The sequence below is a fragment of the Neolamprologus brichardi genome, chromosome 7, assembly GCF_056152115.1.
Source record: "Neolamprologus brichardi isolate AB-2024 chromosome 7, ASM5615211v1, whole genome shotgun sequence".
Taxonomy (NCBI): Eukaryota; Metazoa; Chordata; class Actinopteri; order Cichliformes; family Cichlidae; genus Neolamprologus; species Neolamprologus brichardi.
This window is the reverse complement of record NC_142110.1, coordinates 34093132-34114238: the sequence shown is the minus strand read 5'-3', so window position 1 is coordinate 34114238 and position 21107 is coordinate 34093132. Positions and strand designations below refer to the sequence as shown.

At 39.8% G+C, this 21107-nt stretch overlaps 1 protein-coding gene across 2 annotated transcripts in view; it reads left to right on the top strand.

Annotated features, from left to right (window-relative positions):
• The window catches only part of stxbp1a (syntaxin binding protein 1a), a 40369-nt gene that overhangs the window by 2000 nt on the left and 17262 nt on the right, over window positions 1–21107 (top strand). For both annotated transcript variants that reach the window (XM_087843527.1, XM_087843526.1), the window contains exons 2-15: window positions 9680–9729; window positions 11361–11442; window positions 11534–11610; window positions 12478–12556; window positions 13201–13304; window positions 15806–15954; window positions 16057–16141; window positions 16660–16790; window positions 16883–16990; window positions 17083–17143; window positions 17288–17353; window positions 17449–17529; window positions 17651–17789; window positions 18194–18303. In XM_087843527.1, the coding sequence (XP_087699653.1) occupies window positions 9680–9729; window positions 11361–11442; window positions 11534–11610; window positions 12478–12556; window positions 13201–13304; window positions 15806–15954; window positions 16057–16141; window positions 16660–16790; window positions 16883–16990; window positions 17083–17143; window positions 17288–17353; window positions 17449–17529; window positions 17651–17789; window positions 18194–18303 (1322 nt within the window). The remainder of the gene's footprint in view (window positions 1–9679; window positions 9730–11360; window positions 11443–11533; window positions 11611–12477; window positions 12557–13200; window positions 13305–15805; window positions 15955–16056; window positions 16142–16659; window positions 16791–16882; window positions 16991–17082; window positions 17144–17287; window positions 17354–17448; window positions 17530–17650; window positions 17790–18193; window positions 18304–21107) is intronic.

The window sequence follows — 21107 nt, the reverse complement described above, 5'->3', positions numbered from 1 at the left end:
TTGTGAAAAGCTGAAGGCAGGCCGAGTGAATCATCTTTTTCCTGAGCAATGTAAACACTGCGTGCATGTTTCCCAGTAAAGACAAGGACGCAGCGAGGCAACACCTGCTCTCCGTTTGGCTAAGGTGAAGCGAGGGCTGTGATTGGTGGAGGTGACGGTGTTGGGGCAGAGAGTGAAAGAGGGAGGGTGACACCATCGCGGGCTCTCTGTCGTTCTCTCTCTCTGCAGCAGTGGATGTAGCAGCCAGAATGAAGGGGGGAAGGGGGGGGATGGGCAGCAAGCTGAGCTTCACCCTCCCCGTTTCATGGCTGTATATGAGCATCAGTGCCAGAGAGCAGCAGAAGGAGAATAAGGCTGAGTGACGAGGACCTCATCAGTCAGCAGTGACCCGAGTCATTTAGAAAGAGATGAGCTGCTCAAACTGAAGGAACGCAGTGTTTAGAGCGAGGCAGTGTTCTGTATTTGAGCTATACACTTTATGGTGTTGTCTATGGGGTCAGATGCAGTAGGTTTTGAAGGTTTTCAAGGAAAACCTGCTGACCCTGACAAATAATGTTCTGCCTTTCATTCAGTCATTCAAGCAGATGCTAAAATGCTTCATAGCTGTACTTTATATGTTATTGTGTAACATGATAAATACTATAATATACTGAGAAACCGACCTCGGAATCAATTTTCATCACCAGACGACTCTTTAAATCCAGTTAATTTTGAAATATTTCTGTAACCATAAGACAGCTTTACAATTATTTATTCACCTCTCATTACCTGCGCATTTGTGCTCAAAGTTGGCTTGTAAAGCATGTGGAGTGTTATTAAATCAGTGGTTTTCAAACTGCAGGGCTGGCCCCAGAGGTGGAGCACAGACAACCAGGTGAAAAATGAAAAGTGAAGTTGAATGATTTAGTTTGTTAGGGAAAGTGATCAAAAGTTTTAGCAGCTAATACGTTACACTTTACCTATACAGTGCCTTTTCTAGTATATGCCCCATTCACCCAGTTGCACACACAAATTCATACAGGTCTTTTTCTAACATTGTTAGGCACGCACACACACTCTGATGGATGGGAGCGATTTGGGGTCAGTATCTTGACTAGGAATATATTGACATGTGAACCGTCTTTCAAAAGCAAAATTAGACATTTTGTATTGTTTATAATGGATAAAATCTCCAGGATGTGTGATGTAAACTTCTTTTTCCTTCCATAAGACCTCAACTCTTCTAGACTCACTTTGAAAAATCATGTGGAACACCTTTCAAGAAAACTGATGCCAAAGATTGGATATTTTTATAGAAACAAATACAAATAGATCGGTGTATAATCCACAATTCAGTCTGTGCTTGACTGTGGTGACATTGATCATATGCATGCTTCTGTATCTGTTCTTGCTCACTATTGCATCTAATATGAAAAAGTGGGGTGGTACTCCTCAGCGAACTGAAGAGAGCAGCATTTTATGATGTTTATTTACAAGCCTCTGCTGCAAAGATTGTCTGCCTACATCTGAGCCTTTGATTTAAACACAGGACTTAAAATGTCAGGACGCTTCAGCATTAGCTGTACGTCTTGTTCAGATTGATTTTTGAAAAACTGTATTCAAATACTTAACTGGATATGAATAGAACAAGCTACAAAAAGATTACAAAGTTACAATTTTGGATTTAACTGGAATATTTTAACAGGTTCTTTGTCTGCAACTAGTTTTGCACACATTTTCTTAATTTGTGAATATGTGATATTTATCATGTGGCTGTCTCATTAAAAAAAAAAAGGATTTAATAATAATAATTTGATAATTAATGAAACTTGCTACTTCATTATCTTTCTATTATGTCTGTGGTAACCACACAGTACACAGCTGTGGGTTTGTCCAAATGCATGGACATTTTTCCCCTTTATTTAATAGTGTATCTTACAGAATTCACATTAAATAAAAAGTAAAAACCATACGTGACTTAATTTTGACCACACTCCCTTTTAAAGTAGTCTTCTTGTCTGCCTTCAGACTGTTTTCAGGGCTGCTGCTGCTCTTATTAGATCATTTGAAGGATCTCCTCCAGTGTGTCACAATGGTGACCCTGCAGTTTTGTTTTTTTTAGCTATCAGGTTGTTTATTGTCAGAAGATATAAAATTGTGCTGCTTAGTGGTGTGACAACTCAAAATGGTTTTTGGTTTTTGATTTAAAAAAAAGTAGTTTGGTGAGATTTTATCAAGTAATTAGCAAGCCAGGCAATCATTTTTGATATACGTTTTGCCAGTTTATTTGCTTTTACCACTCAAAACATTCACTTATCACTTCTTCCGTCTGTTTGTGCTCACTGAAATGAAACGGTACTAGAATTTGGGTGCAAAATGGATACAAAAATGAGCCCTGATGTTGCCTTTTATTTTTTAAGACAAACTAAAAAGTAACTCAAGAGGCTGCGTGCTGTAGGGATGCACTGATGTATTATAATGCCAGGTTGACAATGCTGATGGCAGTGGCTGATGTTTATCAGTTGTGTCACATCAATTTTGCGCCAGCCAAATGTTCAGAAATGGTGTGATGGAGAGCTAAAAGACTTCAAAGCAAAGCTACAAAGTGTTTTGTCTCCAGCTCGAATATACTCACATCCCAAAGTGTCAAACAGAGTCAGTTCACTCTTCCTTGGAAGTTTCTGGAAGCATGTTGTATTTACTCTTCTCTGTTTGGGGTAGTGTGAATAAAAGGAAGGAGGAAGGTGAAATAGAAAAGGACTTTTATGCACATATTTGCACACACGCGCCTTCTATTGACCTTGGAAGCATCACTAAGCCACAGCATCACACACACACGTCTGGATTCAGTCTGACGCAGTGCCTGCAGCCCCTGGGCCTCTGTAAAACACACACACACACACACACACACACACACACACACACACACACACACACGCACTTCCAAACAAATGCACTCTGAAATGTCATGTCACTGCAGTAATAGAGCATGAAGAGCTGGCTGAAATAGAGCTGTGTAATGCAGGGTCACAGTGGCTCTTAATCTTAATGAATTCCCTTCTCTTTTGCTGAGGATGAGTGCTGTGTCAGAGCTGGCAGACATCCTCTACCTCCCACTCTTCTCGGCAGCACGTGACCACGCTCTCAGTCCTTTTCTTACATGCATACACACACGTACAGTGGAGACATTTAACACCACGTTACAGAAATATCTTCTTATGGAAGATCACCACAGCACAAGAGCCTGGATGCTCTCCTCTTCCAGCGATGTAAACAAAAACAAGAAATATAGATGGCATGGCTTCATGATAATTTGTCAATTTGTTAGAATAACTGTAGGAGGATTTAAAAAAAAATGTGTGTGTATATATATATATATATACACACATACATATATATATATATACATATATATATCTTCTTAGCTCTCTCTGGTGAGTGCAGGAAACCTAGTTTGTCTTGCTTGTTACTCTCTTAAATTTTCCTGCACTTGTGTTTCTGCAATAGAACTAGAATTAATATCTTGTGACAAAGTTTGGATGAAATTAGGTTAAATATTATTAATGTTGCACGAAGTCACAAAATGGGTCAAGAGAGAAATCTCACAATTTCCCGGAGAAACAGACACATTTTAACTATGGCTGTTTGATCAAATATGTTAAACATTAAAATAGAGAAATCGTATTGTTTTATTCAAGCTGATTTTCCTAAACTTTAATTATGATTCAAATACAATAAGTTAATGTAAAGCAAATTAAACCTGCCACAGTCTTGTACTGACTGAACTTGGACTAAAGGAAAGGAAATGCAAAAAGAGAAAATTATTGCAAAACAGTTATTTCAACCACAGATTTATAGTAATAAAGGCTGATATAATATCCAATAATAGAAATGATGTTGCTGTATTAGGGACGAGACATCAGCTTCATTTTCTTTAGGAACAGAATAGAGGGGGAATATGATAAAAATACAAAACCAAGTATGTGTTCACATGTTGTATAACAAAATGATCATTTTAACATTGTAAGGGTAAGACATGATTAGCTTAGTCTAATAAAATCAGTATGAGATGTTCTCTTAGGGCTTGTCACGCTTTTTTTTTTAAATATATATATAGGATCGTGAAAACAAAGAGCGGCTGCTTTTTCTGCACTGGAAAAAAAGCTGGCTTAAGTAGGTCAGCACTGTGTGTTTGCACAAAAGCAGTTTAGTAATATCAGATTCTCATTAAAGGGTGTGTAGTGTTTCCTTTCCGATCTTTCCATTTATTCCATTCATTGGTTGGACAGCTGGTTTTCGCTGACCTGCAGTGCCTGATAAAAATTTGGTGCCATATCTTTGCAGATGTGGCGTTTTGTGCATTTGCCCTTGATCAAGATATCAGCTTAGAGCTGCATTTGATTCCTGGAAGCTGCACAGCAGCTAGCTTACAATGCTTATAATAGCTTCAGTGCAGAGAAGGAATTTCGGGTATCAGTGAAGAGTTCTTTGTATGTTCTTTCATGTTCTTGTTACTGCATTAGTAACTTTTAGCTGAGTTTCCCGCAAAGACACTCCTCCTGCCAGGGGAACAGAGGTGACAGACAACTCTTTGAGAGTGAATCAATGTTCTGCCCACACACGTCTTTAGAGATCAGTCCACCGAGATAGCATTTGTGGCGGGGAGATTTCTGGAGATTTCTCAGTGGACCTCCAGTCGAGTATCTTTCTGTTTTTGTTTTATTTTTTCTCCTGCTTTCCTTCTTTTTTCCCCCATTTTGCTCCAGTGAACTGCACTCCTGACCTCTGACCTCTGACTTCCTGTCCACTGAAGGTCATAAATCCTCTTCTTCTGCTTTCCTTACAGCCATTTTGTGCCGGCTGGGGCCAGTTTAGGGTGTTACGTAACTGCAGATGGATCTGAAGAGGCTGTGAATGGAAGCATAGCTCCTTCCATTTACAGATAATAGTTATCTCATGGAGTGTTTTTAGATTTTGTTAAATCTGGTTAATATCGGTGCTTAAGGTGTACGGAAGAGATGGAACATAAAAACCATTTAGCTTTGTTGAAAAGCTATTTTTTAATTAATATTGAGTTATTTAAATTGTTTGGTTAATGTAATCTATTGAAGTGTATGTACAAACAAAAGCTCTTTGATTTTTAAAAATACAAAACATATGACATGGTGAGACTCTGACCATGAAGCTCTGTTTCATTTTTTCTTTTGTGTGTTTGGGTTGTGGTGAAGGCTTTGCTTGCATTTCAGTGCGAGTCCTGCTGATTTGTCTGCGTGTCTCTTTAAGATTACATTCCCTCGGGAATGATGCTGCTGTGAAGCCGAGATCCAGAGAAAAAAAATGGGTCATGTACTCATAGGTGAAAGTCCCTGAAGGGGGGAGAACCACGAGGCAAAGGGAGAAACTGTCAGCCCAAGTCGAGGCTTAGGGGATTGGAGAGTACATCAACACAATAGCATTAGCTCATAATACTGCTCCTTGATATGGCTAACTGTGCTCAGTTTGTCTGGGTTTAGAGAAGACGTATGCTTTCCCTTATTTTGTACGTGTTAAACATCTAAACACAATTATAAATTAGGTCAGCATACAAACAACTAATCCCACTGAGCCAAAACCAGGCTTCAGGATCTAGGTATTCAAGTGCGCGCGCGCGCACTTGAATACCTAGATCACACACACACATGTGTGTGTGTATCTGTCTGTCTGTCTATCTGTCTGTGTCTATTCTACAATAATGGAGAGAAAACCTCAACAATCAGATGGCTCCATTAGAATTTTTGTTTTTAATTTTCTTGTTCTTTGTTCTACTTGATTTTTTTTCTACTGAAAAGGGTGGTGACATTGTTACTTTTTTGTTTTCATTTCAAGATTTAAGAAACAAAAATTTACTTTTTTCCTTTAGCCTGTAAAACCTCAGGAAACCCCCCCATCAAGCTACCAAACAGTTATTTCTTATAGTTTTTTTTCTTTGTATTTTTACCTCTGAATGATGTCACAGAGAGCAGCTACTCCTATTATGCGATGACTCAGTTACTAAGCTCTGGCTGTAAGCACAGAAGCCCCACCCACCTATTGTTTAAACCTTCTGTTTGTGAGAGGCAACCAATCAGAAAAGTGAAAGTGATTTTGGTTCAGTCTAAAAACAAAAACATGTACGTGTAAATAAGCAACAGTATATCCAGCGGTGGTCTCTATAAAATTTGCTTATTAAAGACAGAGTGAGGAGTGAAGTCAGTTTGTGTGCATAGCTAATATAAATGCAGCAGGTGTTGATCAAAACTGTGGAAAAAATAACACAAAGACAAAAAAAATAAAATAAAATATGCGTATTAAGCATTTAAAAGTGATTTCTATAAAAGATTACAATCATTTCTGAAGATTACAAAAATATTAGAAACAAATTATGATAATTCCCAAAACTGCATTTGATCAACAAGGGTGCTTAATAATATAAACAAAAGATAACTGAGCCTTTACTGAAAAAGCAGAAGATTTTGGGGGGTTTGAATCCTGTTAGTGAGGTAGGAGACCAAGAAAATGCCACAACTCTGTGTCTGCTGAGGTGCTGAAGATGTAATATTTTAGTAGTATTTTTAGTTTTATGTCTTAACTGTATATTTAATAAAGTCTTCATAGTCTCATTTATATTTGACTAGTTTGACAAAGAAATTGTGAACTTTCGTCCCTGCTCTGACGTGATTATATTGTATCCTGTTTAACTGGATATGAGATGAGATGTGTGTGTTTCTGTGCATGTTTGGTTGACACAGCTGCTGCTTGTGTTTGTTCAGGTCCCTTCCCTTCTTTCTGACCCGTGTGTTCCTGTTGTGCCTTTATCAGGAGGTCAGAAAGGAAGAATCCGCAGTCACGCCTCCCCCCAACTTATTTTCAGTCTTCAGTTAGAAAAGAGTGCAGTCCATTCACTATTAAGTTAACTTCTCTATTTTATTGACTGTCTGGGTCAGTTCACTCTACCTTATGAAGGATAATCCCATTAGTCATCCGTTTAACTGAAAAAAAAATGAACCAAAACTGAAGCTAACAGAAGAGAAGATAAATTGAATTAGTGTATTTGTTGTTTAGTATCTATCAACATTATAATAATTTTTTAACAGAACATGTTAAGTGTAATGTTAAAGCATCGAGCTGAAGTAAAGCTTTTGCTGTGAATCGACATTAATGTTTAAGAGATCGATGGGCTAAAGAATTTGGACCCTGGAAGAAAACGAAGAACAGTTAAAAATTCAATTTATCTGAATAATTGGAGCTGCTTTTATCTGAGCTCATTTATCAGAGGAAAAAGAGGAAACAGATTAGCAGAGGAAAAGGGAGGACGAGTCACGGATATCCTCAGTCCTGCTTTGTTTTCTGAAGTGTCTCATCCTGTGGCCTGTAGCCGCTGCTGGATGAAACACAAGTCAACTTTTCAGGAATGAAAAGGAACCTGCTTTAATTTTGCAGCTGTTACTTGGAGTGTTTTACAGCTATTAGTCAGCACAGTGACAGCCCCGGCTCCCCAGCTGTGTAAAAGTCACAGGTTTTTTAAGGTTTTTTTAGGTTCTAGTTTGTACTCACAGTGCTTCTTGGCTGACGTAGCAGCTAACAGAACAGGACAAAGGAAATGCTGGAAATAGACTGAAGCTGAGTTGGGGAATCTCTCATTTAGCAAGAATATTTCTACTATATTAAGATCATCTGTCCCACTGGAGGTCAGATACAGTTCGTCTCACTCACAGGAGGTTCAGGCTGAGCTCTGTCTGCTTCAGCTATAGTACATACGATAACTTATTTACTTTTAGTCGACCTTTATTTGCATGCATTCTAGCTTTCTTTTATACTATAATTGGTTTTATTTACCATTTTTTATGCTTCCATCCTACTTCTGGCATATTTCTCCAATTTTCTGAAAAGCGTCATCATCTGACTTTGAGGAGCATACTGCTTATTGTTTTCGAGGCAGCAAACACTTGCATCCCTCATCTTGTTTTTTTGCTCAAGCCCTTTTTAATCTGTGGTAATCCATCAGTATCTGTGTGGTCGCAGGTTTTAGCTGGGGCCGGGAGGGCTTAGCGGTTTATATTCACTGTGATCCAACATGATGTTCAACAGTAATTCACCCTTAATGGATTTATCCTAATACGGCTGGCAGATGGTTGGCATACTGATCAAGCCAATATCAGTATTGTGGCACAAACAGGGCCATCGTGCCATAACCTCACAGTGGATACTGGCTTTCCTTCATTGGGTTTCCTCGTCTTTGTAGACACTCATCATTGAGAGATTTCATTCCACTGATGTAGATCTGTGGTGGCTAACCTCACTGCAGGCATGAATGCATGGTGCGTGTTATTGTAATAGTAACATTATTGGATTTTAAAATACATATGAGTAGAATCAAACAGTTCAGGGTTTAGTTATTTTAAGCTTAGTTTAATTTAGTTAACCATCCATACATCCATTGTCTTCTGCTTATCCTTATCAGGGTTGCCAGGGAGCTGGAGCCTATCCCAGCATAGGGCAAGAATTACTCAAACTTCCTGTTTTTAGACTTGATTTTTACTCCAGTGATTCTCACGGTGTAAGAGTTTGACACTCATACCCAATCTGCACAATTTCAATTAATCATAAAAATTGTTCTGTAGTAGTAAAATGTCTATTTTTAAAGTTGGGATTGATTTACTGTCATAAAACAAACATTTTTTTTCTTGCCGTTTCTCCCTCTCATGTTAACTTTGGGCAGATACACACTAAAGGCTGTGTGGCTAATTGAATGTAACTTTCAGTGATTAATAAGGCAAAAAACGTGAGATAAAATGATCATAATGCAACATTTTGAATTATTATGATGCTCTTGGTTCGTCTTTCAGTGCACCCCTTTCCTAGATGCACTTCCTGCCAGGCTGTAGGAGGTTTGCTTCAGAAACTAATAGTTTCCGTTGAATTATAATTAAGGTACAAAAATCCTCTCTTCAGAGAAAACTTTCAATAAATCTGACTTTTCTTCAATAAATTACTATTTTGTAATTAATAATATTAGTATGTGAGTTGGCTTCTTCTTTGTCTTTATCTTCTTTTAGCTGCTCATTGTCACATTATCACATCATCTGCCTCCATCTCACCCTATCTCTAGCATCCTCCCACATCACACCAACCCTCTGTCCTTCATCCACAAACCTCCTCTCAGGTCTCCCTCTTTTACTCCTGCCTGGCAGCTCCATCTTCAACATCCATTGTCAATCATTTCTCTGCACATGTCCAAACCAACTCAACCTTGCCTCTAACTTTGTATCCAAACCGCTCAAACAGAACTCTCCATCTAATGTACTTGTTTCTAATCCTGTTCCTCGTGGTCACTGACAAACAATAATCGTAGCATCTTTAAATCTGCCAACTCCAGCTTCACCGCCTTATTGTCAGTGCTTTCCAAAGTCTGTTAGTTAAGAGTTTTACATATTTGCAGTCTCACACACTGGACAGGTCATCAGTCTGTCTGATCCGAGTGAATATTAGCTTGCTGTGATGAAATGGTACATGAATGTGTGTGTTGTGTTTTCTTTGTATGTTTGTGTATTCTTTACTTACAAAATGAATTAAAACATCTCTGCTCAGGTCATAAAGATAAGTATAAGAGGATGATGGGTGAATGCTTAGATAACGAGCCCATCAGATTTCTGATGATTCTTTTTCTTTCTTTCTTTTACAGAGATTATGAACGATGTTATCAAGAAGGTGAAGAAGAAGGGAGAGTGGAAGGTGAGAAGACAGCACTCTGGGTCACGTGTAGTTTTGGGCCCTAATATACAACAAACAAGATGATTAGAAAACTTTTATCTAGACTCGGGCTGTAGAACTGACTGCCAGCGGAACCTGTTTTTAGTAAAATATAAATATATTATTTTATTTTATTCTGTTTTACATAGTGTCTCAACCTTTTTTTGGGAATGGGTTGTACCTGTTCATTACTTTAAAAAAGTGCTAATATAGTCATTGAGCAGTTCTCTTCAAAGAAGCATAACTGACTTTGCTCTGAATCTGTAGTTTATGTTTCAAAATTAGACCTGAGTCAGTAAAAGAAAAACCACTGCGTGGCTTACATGCACAGATGTGTTGGATGTAACTGGGTTTTAACAAAATATAAAGACAAAGAAAATACTGGCCCTCGCTACCTAGTGTAAAATAATAACATTAATCCTGTTTAATATTCATAGATTGATTTAAAAACAAGATAAATTCAAATTCAAAATGTATTTGTATAGCACATTTAAAAACAACAGTGTTGACCAAAGTGCTTCACAATCGGTTAAAAACAAGAGAAAACAATAGAGAAACAAATACAGATAAATGAGAAGACTATGAATTAACAATAAAAACATAAAACAGGCCTGATGGTACTCATACTGAACTCAAATTAAAAGCCAAAGTAAAAAAGTGAGTTTTAAGATGCAATTTAAAAGACTGAATAGACTCTGAAGTACGAATCTCCTCTGGCAGATTGTTCCAGAGTCTGGGTGCTGCTACTGCGAAGGCCCGATCTCCTCTGTGCTTCAGTCGAGACCTTGGTTGTGCTAAGAGCATCTGGATAGACGATCTCAGTGCTGTTTTGGGGTCATACATGTTGAGGAGTTTGTTTAAATAACTGGGTGCCATATTATTTAAATCTGTAAAAGTGAAAGAATCTTAAAATCAATACGATACTTTACAGGGAGCCGGTGTAAATTTGCTAAAACTGGAGTGATGTGTTTATACATACACCTGTTAAAAGACATTTACCATACCATGAGGCCTTCCAGACTCTTCGTCAACTCTTGATGGAGACACAACTAAATGTGTTCTTTTTGAGCAGCTGCACTATTTTGGCTCATTAGATGAAATGGATCCATTTCAGATGTTGCTCATTTGCTAAGTGTGTCTGAGTAAAGACTGTGCAGAAATACCCAGCCAAATAATCTATTAGTCAAATATTTGATTGTCTCTAGAATTTGTCTTTATTAGTCATTTAACAGAGGCTTTTGGGCAGACCAATGGAAGGAATGATTCTCACCATCCCAGGAGATTACATTTTCAATAGTTCTTTTTTTTTCCAAAAAGACATTAGAAGACAACAGTAGAAAATATAATAAAAGATCAAATGGATACAAAACCTATACACAATATATATCTTGATGCGTAAATATGCAAATGGAAAAAAGTTTTTCATCACAATGGTGCACATTAAATAAGCCAGAACAACTAAGACACACAAAAGACCTTGAAGCCTGGATGTGAATAAACCTGAGTCATCACTGCACAGTGTCTGTAAGGGATTATTCGAATAAGACTGTTTTATTGTCAGCTACATGTAATGAGAGTAATAAAAAGTAGTTACTGCCTTCGTGTGTTGCTAGGCTCTGATTGTGGACCAGCTGAGCATGAGGATGTTGTCATCCTGCTGCAAGATGACAGACATCATGACAGAGGGCATCACCAGTAAGAGCCCATCACATTTAACTATTTCTCTGCACTGCGAGGCTTATTTTGTTCCTGCGACTCTTTAACATGTCTGTGCCTGTTTCTGTAGTTGTGGAGGACATCATGAAACGACGAGAGCCACTGCCGAGCCTGGAGGCCATTTACCTGATTACACCCACAGAGAAGGTAGGGATACTCCTTCTTTTACCTATAGAGGCACATCCCTGTCAACAGGTTTGCACTTTTAGAAGACAGATCAGACAAGCTGCCATATTAAGCTGTTGACTTAGTCAAGAAAGATCGCTCATGCTTCTTAGTTTCCACGATCTATCTTTACATCCAAATTTCCATTATTTGTTGAAAGTTGTACAGAGTTTACAGTATACCTCAAGTTGAATGTTGCAGACCATGAGAGAGAGAGGCTGCAGAGCTTGGTCATCAGGGAGGGACTCAGAGTAACGGTTATCCCTCAACTGAAAGGTGTCAGTTAAGGTGGTTCTGGTATCTGATTAGGATGCTCCTGAATACCAAGCATTAGAGCCCAGAGCAGCTCTGGGACATTCTGGAGAGATTGTGAGTCTTACCTGGCTGATGTTCCCTTGGAAGAACTAGAGGTGGTGGCTGGGAGGAGGGAGATGTAGGCATCTTGGCGCAGACTGCTGCCCCTGCAACCCGGACTGGGATAATTGGAATCAGAATCAGCATACTTTAGCAGCGATAGATGGATGAATTTTCCTTAGATGGATGAGGTTTGGGAAAATGAAAGTGAACATTCAAAATATAACATGTGGTAGGGTTCTCCAAGGCAGAAAGGCCAGGCCAGTGCGGACTCTTGGGACGCTGGAGAATGTAAACGCAGCTCATGGTTTGAAAGGGAAAGACTGACATGCACTAACCTCTACTTGCAGCTTGACTAGCTACCAAAATATTGATCAGAGAAGCTCACATTATAAAATGCACATATTGTAAGGATTATCCTTGCTTCACCTTATCTTGAAGATTAAAATACAGAACTTTCATCGCAACACATTTAAGCTGTTTCTCTCTCTTCAGTCTGTCCACACCGTCATTGCAGACTTCAAAGACCCTCATTCATCTAAATACAAGGCAGCCCATGTTTTCTTCACTGACTGTGAGTACACACAAGGACTTTACAGACAACCTTCTATTTGATATAGTGTTGATGCTGTTTTGGATGTTGAGGGTTTTTTTAATTGTTGTAATTTTTTCTTTCATAGATACGAAAACGAATGCTCTCATTGATGTTGTCAGAACGTCTAATCCCAGTTTCCTCAAAGTTCTTATAGTCACCTATTGTCTTCTTGTTTTGAAACACATGTGAGCCGGTTTTATTAGGTCAAGTAAGAGAGGATCTTTTTGTACTAATAATCAAATATTCCCCTAATTTACAGTGTTTTGTAGACAAATTAAGTAGAACTATACAAAAGTAGTTATTTTTCTTTAAATATGCTTTATCCCTGCACTATTACAGGGGGTTACAGCTTCATAATAAGAGACTGAGTGGCTACGATGTTGCAGTTTCCCTTTAACAGAAACATCTTGGCCTTAGAGGTGTCTTTATAGTGGAAGAATCTAAAGCTGCATCATGTTAAATGAAGGACGAGCTTCCATTGAAGCACTCTGTCAAAGTAATATGAAGAAGTTTAGTCAAAGATGATCTTTTAGAGACATCATAGGTCGATTCAAATTTCAAAGTGTTTAAGTGTATTTGTCTGTGAATGTGACTGAAACTAAGCATCATGTGATATTTTCCAGCCTGCCCCGATCCTCTCTTTAATGAGCTGGTGAAGAGCCGGGCTTCCAAAGTCGTCAAGACTCTGACGGAGATCAACATCGCCTTCTTGCCCTACGAGTCTCAGGTAAACATACTGTGCAGCCCTGCATGGGGATGGTGCATAATGAAATGCAGAAAAGCATGTTTAATCTCTATAAAAAGATTCTGCATACCAATACTTCTCCAGGATACAGACAGCTCATCAGGAGCTTTTCATAGCAAGTAATTCAAACGTTGCAGCAAGATATTGATGACTGACCTCGTGTTGCAATGTGATCATCTCAGACGTTCACTTGGCTGAAGCTTTGTCCATTTCTGGTTACTTCTTGGTGCAATATGACAGCATTTCTCTGTGTTTGTCCCTGAACGGTCTTTTAAGAACCCTCTTCCGACATCTTCTCTATGCTAATGTGTTTAAATTAACCTATCCATAGTTCTATAGCTAACAATGAGGTAGCAGATTACGATATATCATGTAGCTTCACTAACCCTAAAAATGTTGATGGCATCATCATCAAAATATTATCTTAAGATACTTTAATGGATGCCTGGAAGTTAAGCTTTATTGTAACACCCGGGAGAACAGTCAACTCATCAGTTTATTGGAGGTGAAGCAGTTTGGATGGTTTCTTGTATCTTCTGTGCTTGTATGCCTTTGGGACTTAAAAGAGCATTTTTGATGTGAAAATGGCTAATGAAGTCAGACTTAACATGCAGTCTGACCAGCCACATCTGAGCATGCAGTTCAGGTAACAAAGTCCATGTGATGGGCAAAAGAAAAGAAATCCCCAATCCTGCTGTCTAATTGCAGTTTAGCTTTTTAAAGCACATCTGCATTTTCAAACATTTAGAACTGTGGAGAAATTCCACTCAAAGTCCATAAATATGCATTATTGTCCTTAACTATTGCCTAAAACGCCAGAGCCAGTGGTTTTGGTCCAACATAGCTAATGAATCTTTTTGTTTACCATTTATAGAGATGGTTCTGGGAGTCTGCATCCATTAACACCTACATGTAGGACTAGAAATCAGGCTTTTCAAAAGGGACTGAAATCTGCAGTGACTAAGGTTATAATAAAAGAAATCATGCACATGCATGGCTTTATAAACGATTAATTTAGATCAAGATTTGTGCCATTAATGCCTTCTTGTGCTATTTCACAGCATACTTTTCTACACAAAACTGGAAATGACTGAAACCCAGATGAGTTTTATTGTCTGTTAGTGACAACAGAGAGAGAGAAGGAGAGGGAGAAAGATCCAGAGATGGAAAGCTTGAGCAAGAGCAGCTGCAGAGATCGATTAAGACAGGTGGGAGGAGAGAAATGCTGCAAAGGATGTGGACAGGAATAGTAACAGCGAGGTTATTGGTCGGAAGAGTCAAGGATGGCTAAAGAGAGGCAGAGCGAGAGGACAGAGAAACGCACTCAGGTGGAGACTCGGCACAAAGCTGCTGACTCACCAGACTCTCTGTTTACTGCCAGACTGTTCCAGAAAGACTCACATTTATCACACTGATTTCTCTCCCTCCCACCTGCTTCCCCACCCTTTGCCTCCATCTTGTCTTCTTCTCTGCCTCTCTCTGTTTTCTAGATTCTTTTTTTTAAACTCACGTGCACTTTCTTATCTTTGCTTTTTCCCTCTCATTTGCATTTACTCCATCCTTTTCTCCAACCATTTTACCCTATTTTTCCCTCCAGCAACCACCCCTCTATTTACTGCATCTCTCTCTTTCTGTCTGTCCTTCGCTCTCACAATCCAAAGATGCTTCTTGGCCCACAATGCTTTGCTTCCCTCTTGTCTACTATGATTAATTCAGAGTCAGTGGTTTTCTGCTTCAGGCAAAAATGCTGCCTCATAGTCCCGCCCACAGACTTGCCCAATTGGGCGATTCACATCCACACAGTGGGCTGCAGCCAATGGTGGCCATTCTGCAGCGCAGGAGTGTGGTCATGTGACTGTGGACAGATGGGTTGGGAGAAGGGAGTGGTAGTGATGCAGGAGAGGAGAAAAGAGAGGAGGAAGAGGATAGAAACAAAAAGAGACAGAGGGAGGAGGTGAACTAATGGAACAGTAAAAGACAAAAGAGAGGGTGTAGGATGATATGGTGAACATAGAGTCGAGAAGACATTAAAGTGCAGGGGGATGAAATGGTAGAGACTGAAAAAAGGGAGGGAGAAAACATGAAAACGATAACTGAGATCAAACAATCGATTTGTGTAACAGCTGAAACACATTAACACACATGCAGATGTTAAAAGCCTTGGGTCCTTTCTCCCTCTCTATCTTGGAAATTCAGTTCAGTTTAATGCTTCTCAAGGAAGTTGTCTCTGGAGAAGCTTAGTATGAAGACACACAGCTGTGCTTTTCCTCGCTGCTCTCTCTCTCTTGCACACATCATCACTGCGAGGGAGAGACGCCCGAGAGCGAAGCAAAGACACACTTAGGTGTGAAGGAAAAAAAAAATCTTCTTATGCACATTAGGAAAAAGCATATCAGACAAATTAGTTCAAGAAGCTAGAAACACTCATGTCAGCACAGTTAGCTGAAGAAAAAAATGACATTTCCTTGTATTTGTGTGTGCAGGTGTATTCTCTGGACAATCCAGATGCCTTTCACAGTTTCTACAGCCCTCATAAGACCCAGCTGAAGAACCCAGTGATGGAGAGGCTGGCCGAGCAGCTGGCGACGCTCTGTGCCACCCTGAAAGAGTATCCTGCTGTCAGATACCGAGGGTGAGCAAACAGGGGGCGGTTGTAAAACTTAAAATGTCTTTACATCTGTCATGCTTTGTTTTCCTTTATTTATCTTCCCTCCCGCTTTCCCGTGTCTGACAGGGAGTACAAGGACAACGCCACCCTGGCCCAGCTGGTTCAGGACAAACTTGATGCATACAAGGCTGATGACCCCACCATGGGAGAGGTGAGCTCACGAGAAATCAAAATGTTGTCACTTTAAATATCCTGCTTATTATTGTTTTCACTTAGCACATCATATTCTCGTTGTTTTAACCTGTATCAGGGCTGTCCATGAGATCAGGTTACAGCTTAACTTGATCTCCGTTTGCTGTAATCAGTAAAACCACTGCACTAAAATATCCTCTCCAGGCTTTACTCTTTTAAGAAGTGCATTCTGAAAATCTGAAAGATTTAATAGTAGAACTAAAACCTTCACGTGTAGAGTTTTTGTTATTGAATAATTCAATAATACAAGCTGTATCAAAAAGAATAATCTTTTTAAATTAATGGACAAAGAAGCTTTTAAAACACATGGCTGAATATAAAGGTTTACACACAAAACTTATATAATATAAATATGGATATAAAAAGTGCCATGCTTCTGAATGCAAAATAATCATGCATGCAGTTGCAGTTGCACAGCTGAATTCTACACGAGACCGGATGCGTGATTATCTAATTGTTGTGCATCTCCCTCTGTAGGGTCCGGATAAGGCTCGCTCACAGCTGATCATTCTGGATAGGGGATTTGACCCCGTCTCACCTGTCCTGCACGAGCTCACCTTTCAGGCTATGGGCTACGACCTGCTGCCCATTGAAAATGACGTCTACAAGTATGAGCAAATGCTGCTGTTTAAATTTTACTTGAGCATCATTTGCTTTTATGGGTAATTTGGCCATTGCTGTTTGGTTGATTCTTCTCCAGATATGAGACCAGCGGCATCGGAGACTCACGTGAGAAAGAGGTCCTTCTGCATGAAGACGATGACCTGTGGGTGAGCCTGAGACACAAACACATAGCCGAGGTGTCCCAGTGAGTACTTTTCATTCTGTTCTTTATTTTCCACTCAGGCTTTTGATATCAAATTAAATAATTCTCATATGTTACTGTCTTCTTGTCACTAGGGAAGTGACACGCCAGCTGAAAGACTTTTCTTCCAGCAAGAGGATGAACACCGGAGAGAAGGTAAAGGTGACTCTGTGGAGGGAGGTGATGCTATGAGTATGAATGTAAAGTTTTGTGAAAACATTAGGGGTGTCCTGTGGTTTACGTCATCGCCGCTTTATTGGACATTAATCGTGTAACTTAGTGTTGTTTTTGTTTCAAAAGACCACGATGAGGGATCTCTCCCAGATGCTGAAGAAGATGCCTCAGTACCAGAAGGAGCTCAGCAAGGTTTGTGTGTTTTTTGAGTCTGTGCATGCCTTTCTTTGTGTGTGCGTGTGTATGTGTGTGCATGTGTATACGCTGACCTGTTTTGTCTTTTTCAGTACTCCACTCACCTGCAGCTGGCTGAGGATTGCATGAAACATTACCAGGGAACAGTGGACAAACTTTGCCGTGTGGAACAGGTGAGACGGAAGCAGAAAGAGGGGATGAGGAGAGAAAACCAGAGGCAATAGGAGGTGGAAGTAGCAGAGGCGAGGACAAAGAGTAAAAAGTAAGACGTAAACGAGAGGTTTTCTGTTGCAGGATCTGGCTATGGGCACAGATGCTGAGGGAGAGAAGATCAAAGATCCCATGAGGGCCATTGTGCCCATACTGCTGGATGCCAATGTCAGCACATATGACAAGATCCGCATCATCCTGCTTTACATTTTCCTTAAGAACGGTAAGCGACAGACTGAATATAAATCACATGAAAATAAGACAGAAATATATATTTACTTTCTAGTAAACCGTTTATACAAGTTAGTGTTATTATTATTGTCTTAAACATTTGTATACATCTGTATAAATTGCCGTTGCTTTAGCTGATGTTTGAATTTTGAATCTAAGGGAAGTAGAGTACGCTCATTCTTGTGTGTTATTTAATGTGAGTGAGTGGGCCATGAAAATGTGGCGTTATTAAATATTTTTTATTATCATTTAACATTTAAAATACAGAAGAAAAATGAATGCAACAATGTTATGGGTTGTTTTATTGAAGCAACATGCAGGAACTTGGTGATATCAAAACAAACAATCTTTGTTTTACAAATCTTGTTAATATTTTGTGTATATTTGTGTGCTTAGGCATTACGGAGGAGAACCTCAACAAGCTGATCCAGCATGCTCAGATTCCCCCCGAGGACAGTGAGATCATCACCAACATGGGTCACCTGGGCGTCCCCATCATCACAGATGTGAGCGTCTCCTTATTATCAGCTTACTCATCCTTTCCTAATTCCTTATAAACTAAACTTTGAATACTTTCCTTAAATTAATTTTTAATTACCGTATTTCCCGGACTACAAAGCGCACCTAAATATTAGCTGCACAAGCTAAAATCAGGGGAAAATCCTGTTTTGTACATACATTAGCCGCACCTGACTAAAAGCCGCAGGTGTTTCAATGTTGACTTATCATATGTAAGAGAATATGCACAAAGCGAATTGTCAGGAAAGAGATGGTTGTTTGGAGACACACCGCTTTTATTAATATTTTGAAAAACAAGTTATGGGTACATATTTGCATAACTTTTTAGGTATATGTACAAGTAGCGGTAATTACAAGTACGAAACATGTACTGTGGTTCATAAACGAGTAACAAATGTAGTACATAACAATAACCTACAGCACACCAGAAAAATAGATTCGGACTACCTTTTAGGCTCAGGTGCAGTGACACGGCTTTAACAAGAAGAAAAGTCAGTCACTCACCACCATCTTTCTCTTCTTCCTGCACTAAAACCACCAAAGTCCTCTTCTCCAGTGTCGGAAACGAACAGGCTCAGGATGGCTTCGTCATCCACTCTCAGCTTCTTTCCTTCGTTGTCACTTTCAAAACCAAACAAATCCTCGTTGTCAGTGTCAGAGTCGAACACCCTCTGAAGGGGTCCAGCCCTTCGAAATCCGTTTGTGATCGTGGATGTTTTCACACTTTTCCACGCTGTCAGATTCCACCGGTGGAGTTGAGCATAACTTGCTTTTCGCAAGTTTATCGCCGCTCGTCATCCACGCCTCCCGCTGAACACGTAGCACTACTTTAAAGTTTGTTTTTCGCGCTACTTGTACGGCACTATGTTGCCTGGCGGATGGACATGTGACCAACATACCACTCTTGAACCTCGATACTGTGTGTCTGATCACATGCCCTTCCGCCAGGCAACGTAGTGCCGTACAACAGCGGAACAAATAAAACAAATCGTCTTACGATATGACAAAAATCATGGACAATCCATAGAAAAGCCACACCTGACTAAAAGCCGCAGGGTTCAAAGCTTGTGCAAAAAGTAGCGGCTTATAGCCTGACAATTACGGTAATTGTATTGTAGTTTTTGCCTTTTAATATTAACGCCAATAGACTGTAATGGAAATTTGCTTATATTATGTAATCTGTCACAGCACAAGTCTTCCCATCAGAGAAGCTGTCTGTGTCGTTTCACTTTAAACCACAAACTGTGTGATGTTTTTCATTTGGACAGTCTGACCCTTGGACAAAAAAGCCTAAGATGCTGGAAGTCAAACTACTTCACACTTCATAGATGTTGGGTGAAATAAAGCAGGCTAACACAGAGCTAACATAGGCTTTTCTTTATTTACATTAAATTGTTGATTTGGTTACTTATATAACTGGTGGGTGATTGTATATCATTGTATCTGTATCACTGACCCTTAACCAACACAGAAATCACAACGTGACACATTTTGGGGACATCTCAAATGCAATTTCTTATGTTGTCACGTTTTGAATCCAGGTTATTTCCACTGTACTGCAGCACTGTTTGATGGGGCTTCAGGCGGTACACTTTTCAATAGGTGTTTGACAACGTCAGGGTTGCTCCTTATCTTCAAAACTGTTTTTGATTTTCATGGAAGAGCTCTCAAGGTGTCGTCAGTCGTTTGGGAGTGGGGGCTACCTCCAGGCAGGGGATCCAAGTATCATGGGCTTTTATGCAGGAATGACGGGAAGGTGGAATGTGAGTTGGTGCTGTGTCAGCAGTAATGGGGCTTGCAGTGACCTGCTGTGTTGAGAGATCTAACTCTCAGCTGTGGTCATGAAGTATGGGAAATGATTGAAAGAGTAAGATTGTGGATTGAGTTTCCTCCACTGGGTGACTGAGATAAGCCTTAGAGAGAGGCTGAGAAGCTCAGACCTCAGGAGGGATTGTGGAGCAGAGCCTGTGCTCTGTGACACGTGTGTTCCAAGAAACTGGTTGAGGTGGTTTGGGCCTGGTTAGGATGCCTCCTGGGCGTCTCCCTGTGGAGGTTTGGTGGGCATGCCCAACTGACAGACCCAGAACACACTGGAAAAATATATATCTTGTTTGTCCTCTGAATGCCTTGAGATCTCCTAGGAGGAACTGGAAAGTTCGGGAGAAGGTTGTCTGGAATAGCCTGGTTAGTCTGCTGCTGCTGCTGGTGCATGTGTTGGCTTATTGCTTAAAGGGGCTGTAATGCTGTCACTACTTTATGTCAGATAAATGCTACCTAAAGGGTGAATGCTCATAATAAACATAGCTAAAGTTTTAATGAGATCGACATATGTACAAGGAATCCCTCATAGCTGAGGCTTCAGACTGCTTTAAACACTCAGTTTCAGTCAGTTTTTCTACTCTTGGCTGTTCAGCAGATGAGAGCAGATATTCCTAATATGGTCACCTCAAGCACAAAGTTTTGGTTGTGAGCACAGAAGCCTCACCAACCTGCTATTTAAGCTTTATTTCTGTGGGGGTAGCCAATCAGATGAAAGCTGTCTTTAAATGTAGACATTTTAAGATAAGTGCAGATTATTCTGACCTGTGACTAGGGATGGGTATCGTTTAGGTTTTATCCGATACCGGTGCCAAACCGGTACTTTTGAAACGGTGCCGGTGCTTAAACGGTGCTCAAACCGGTGCTTAAAGAATGGAGAACACAAAATTGGTCCAAAAACCTCTCATGTTCAGCTGTTTTTTTTTGTAAACAGATAACAATGTTAGCCTTTTCTGCAGCTATGGGGCATATA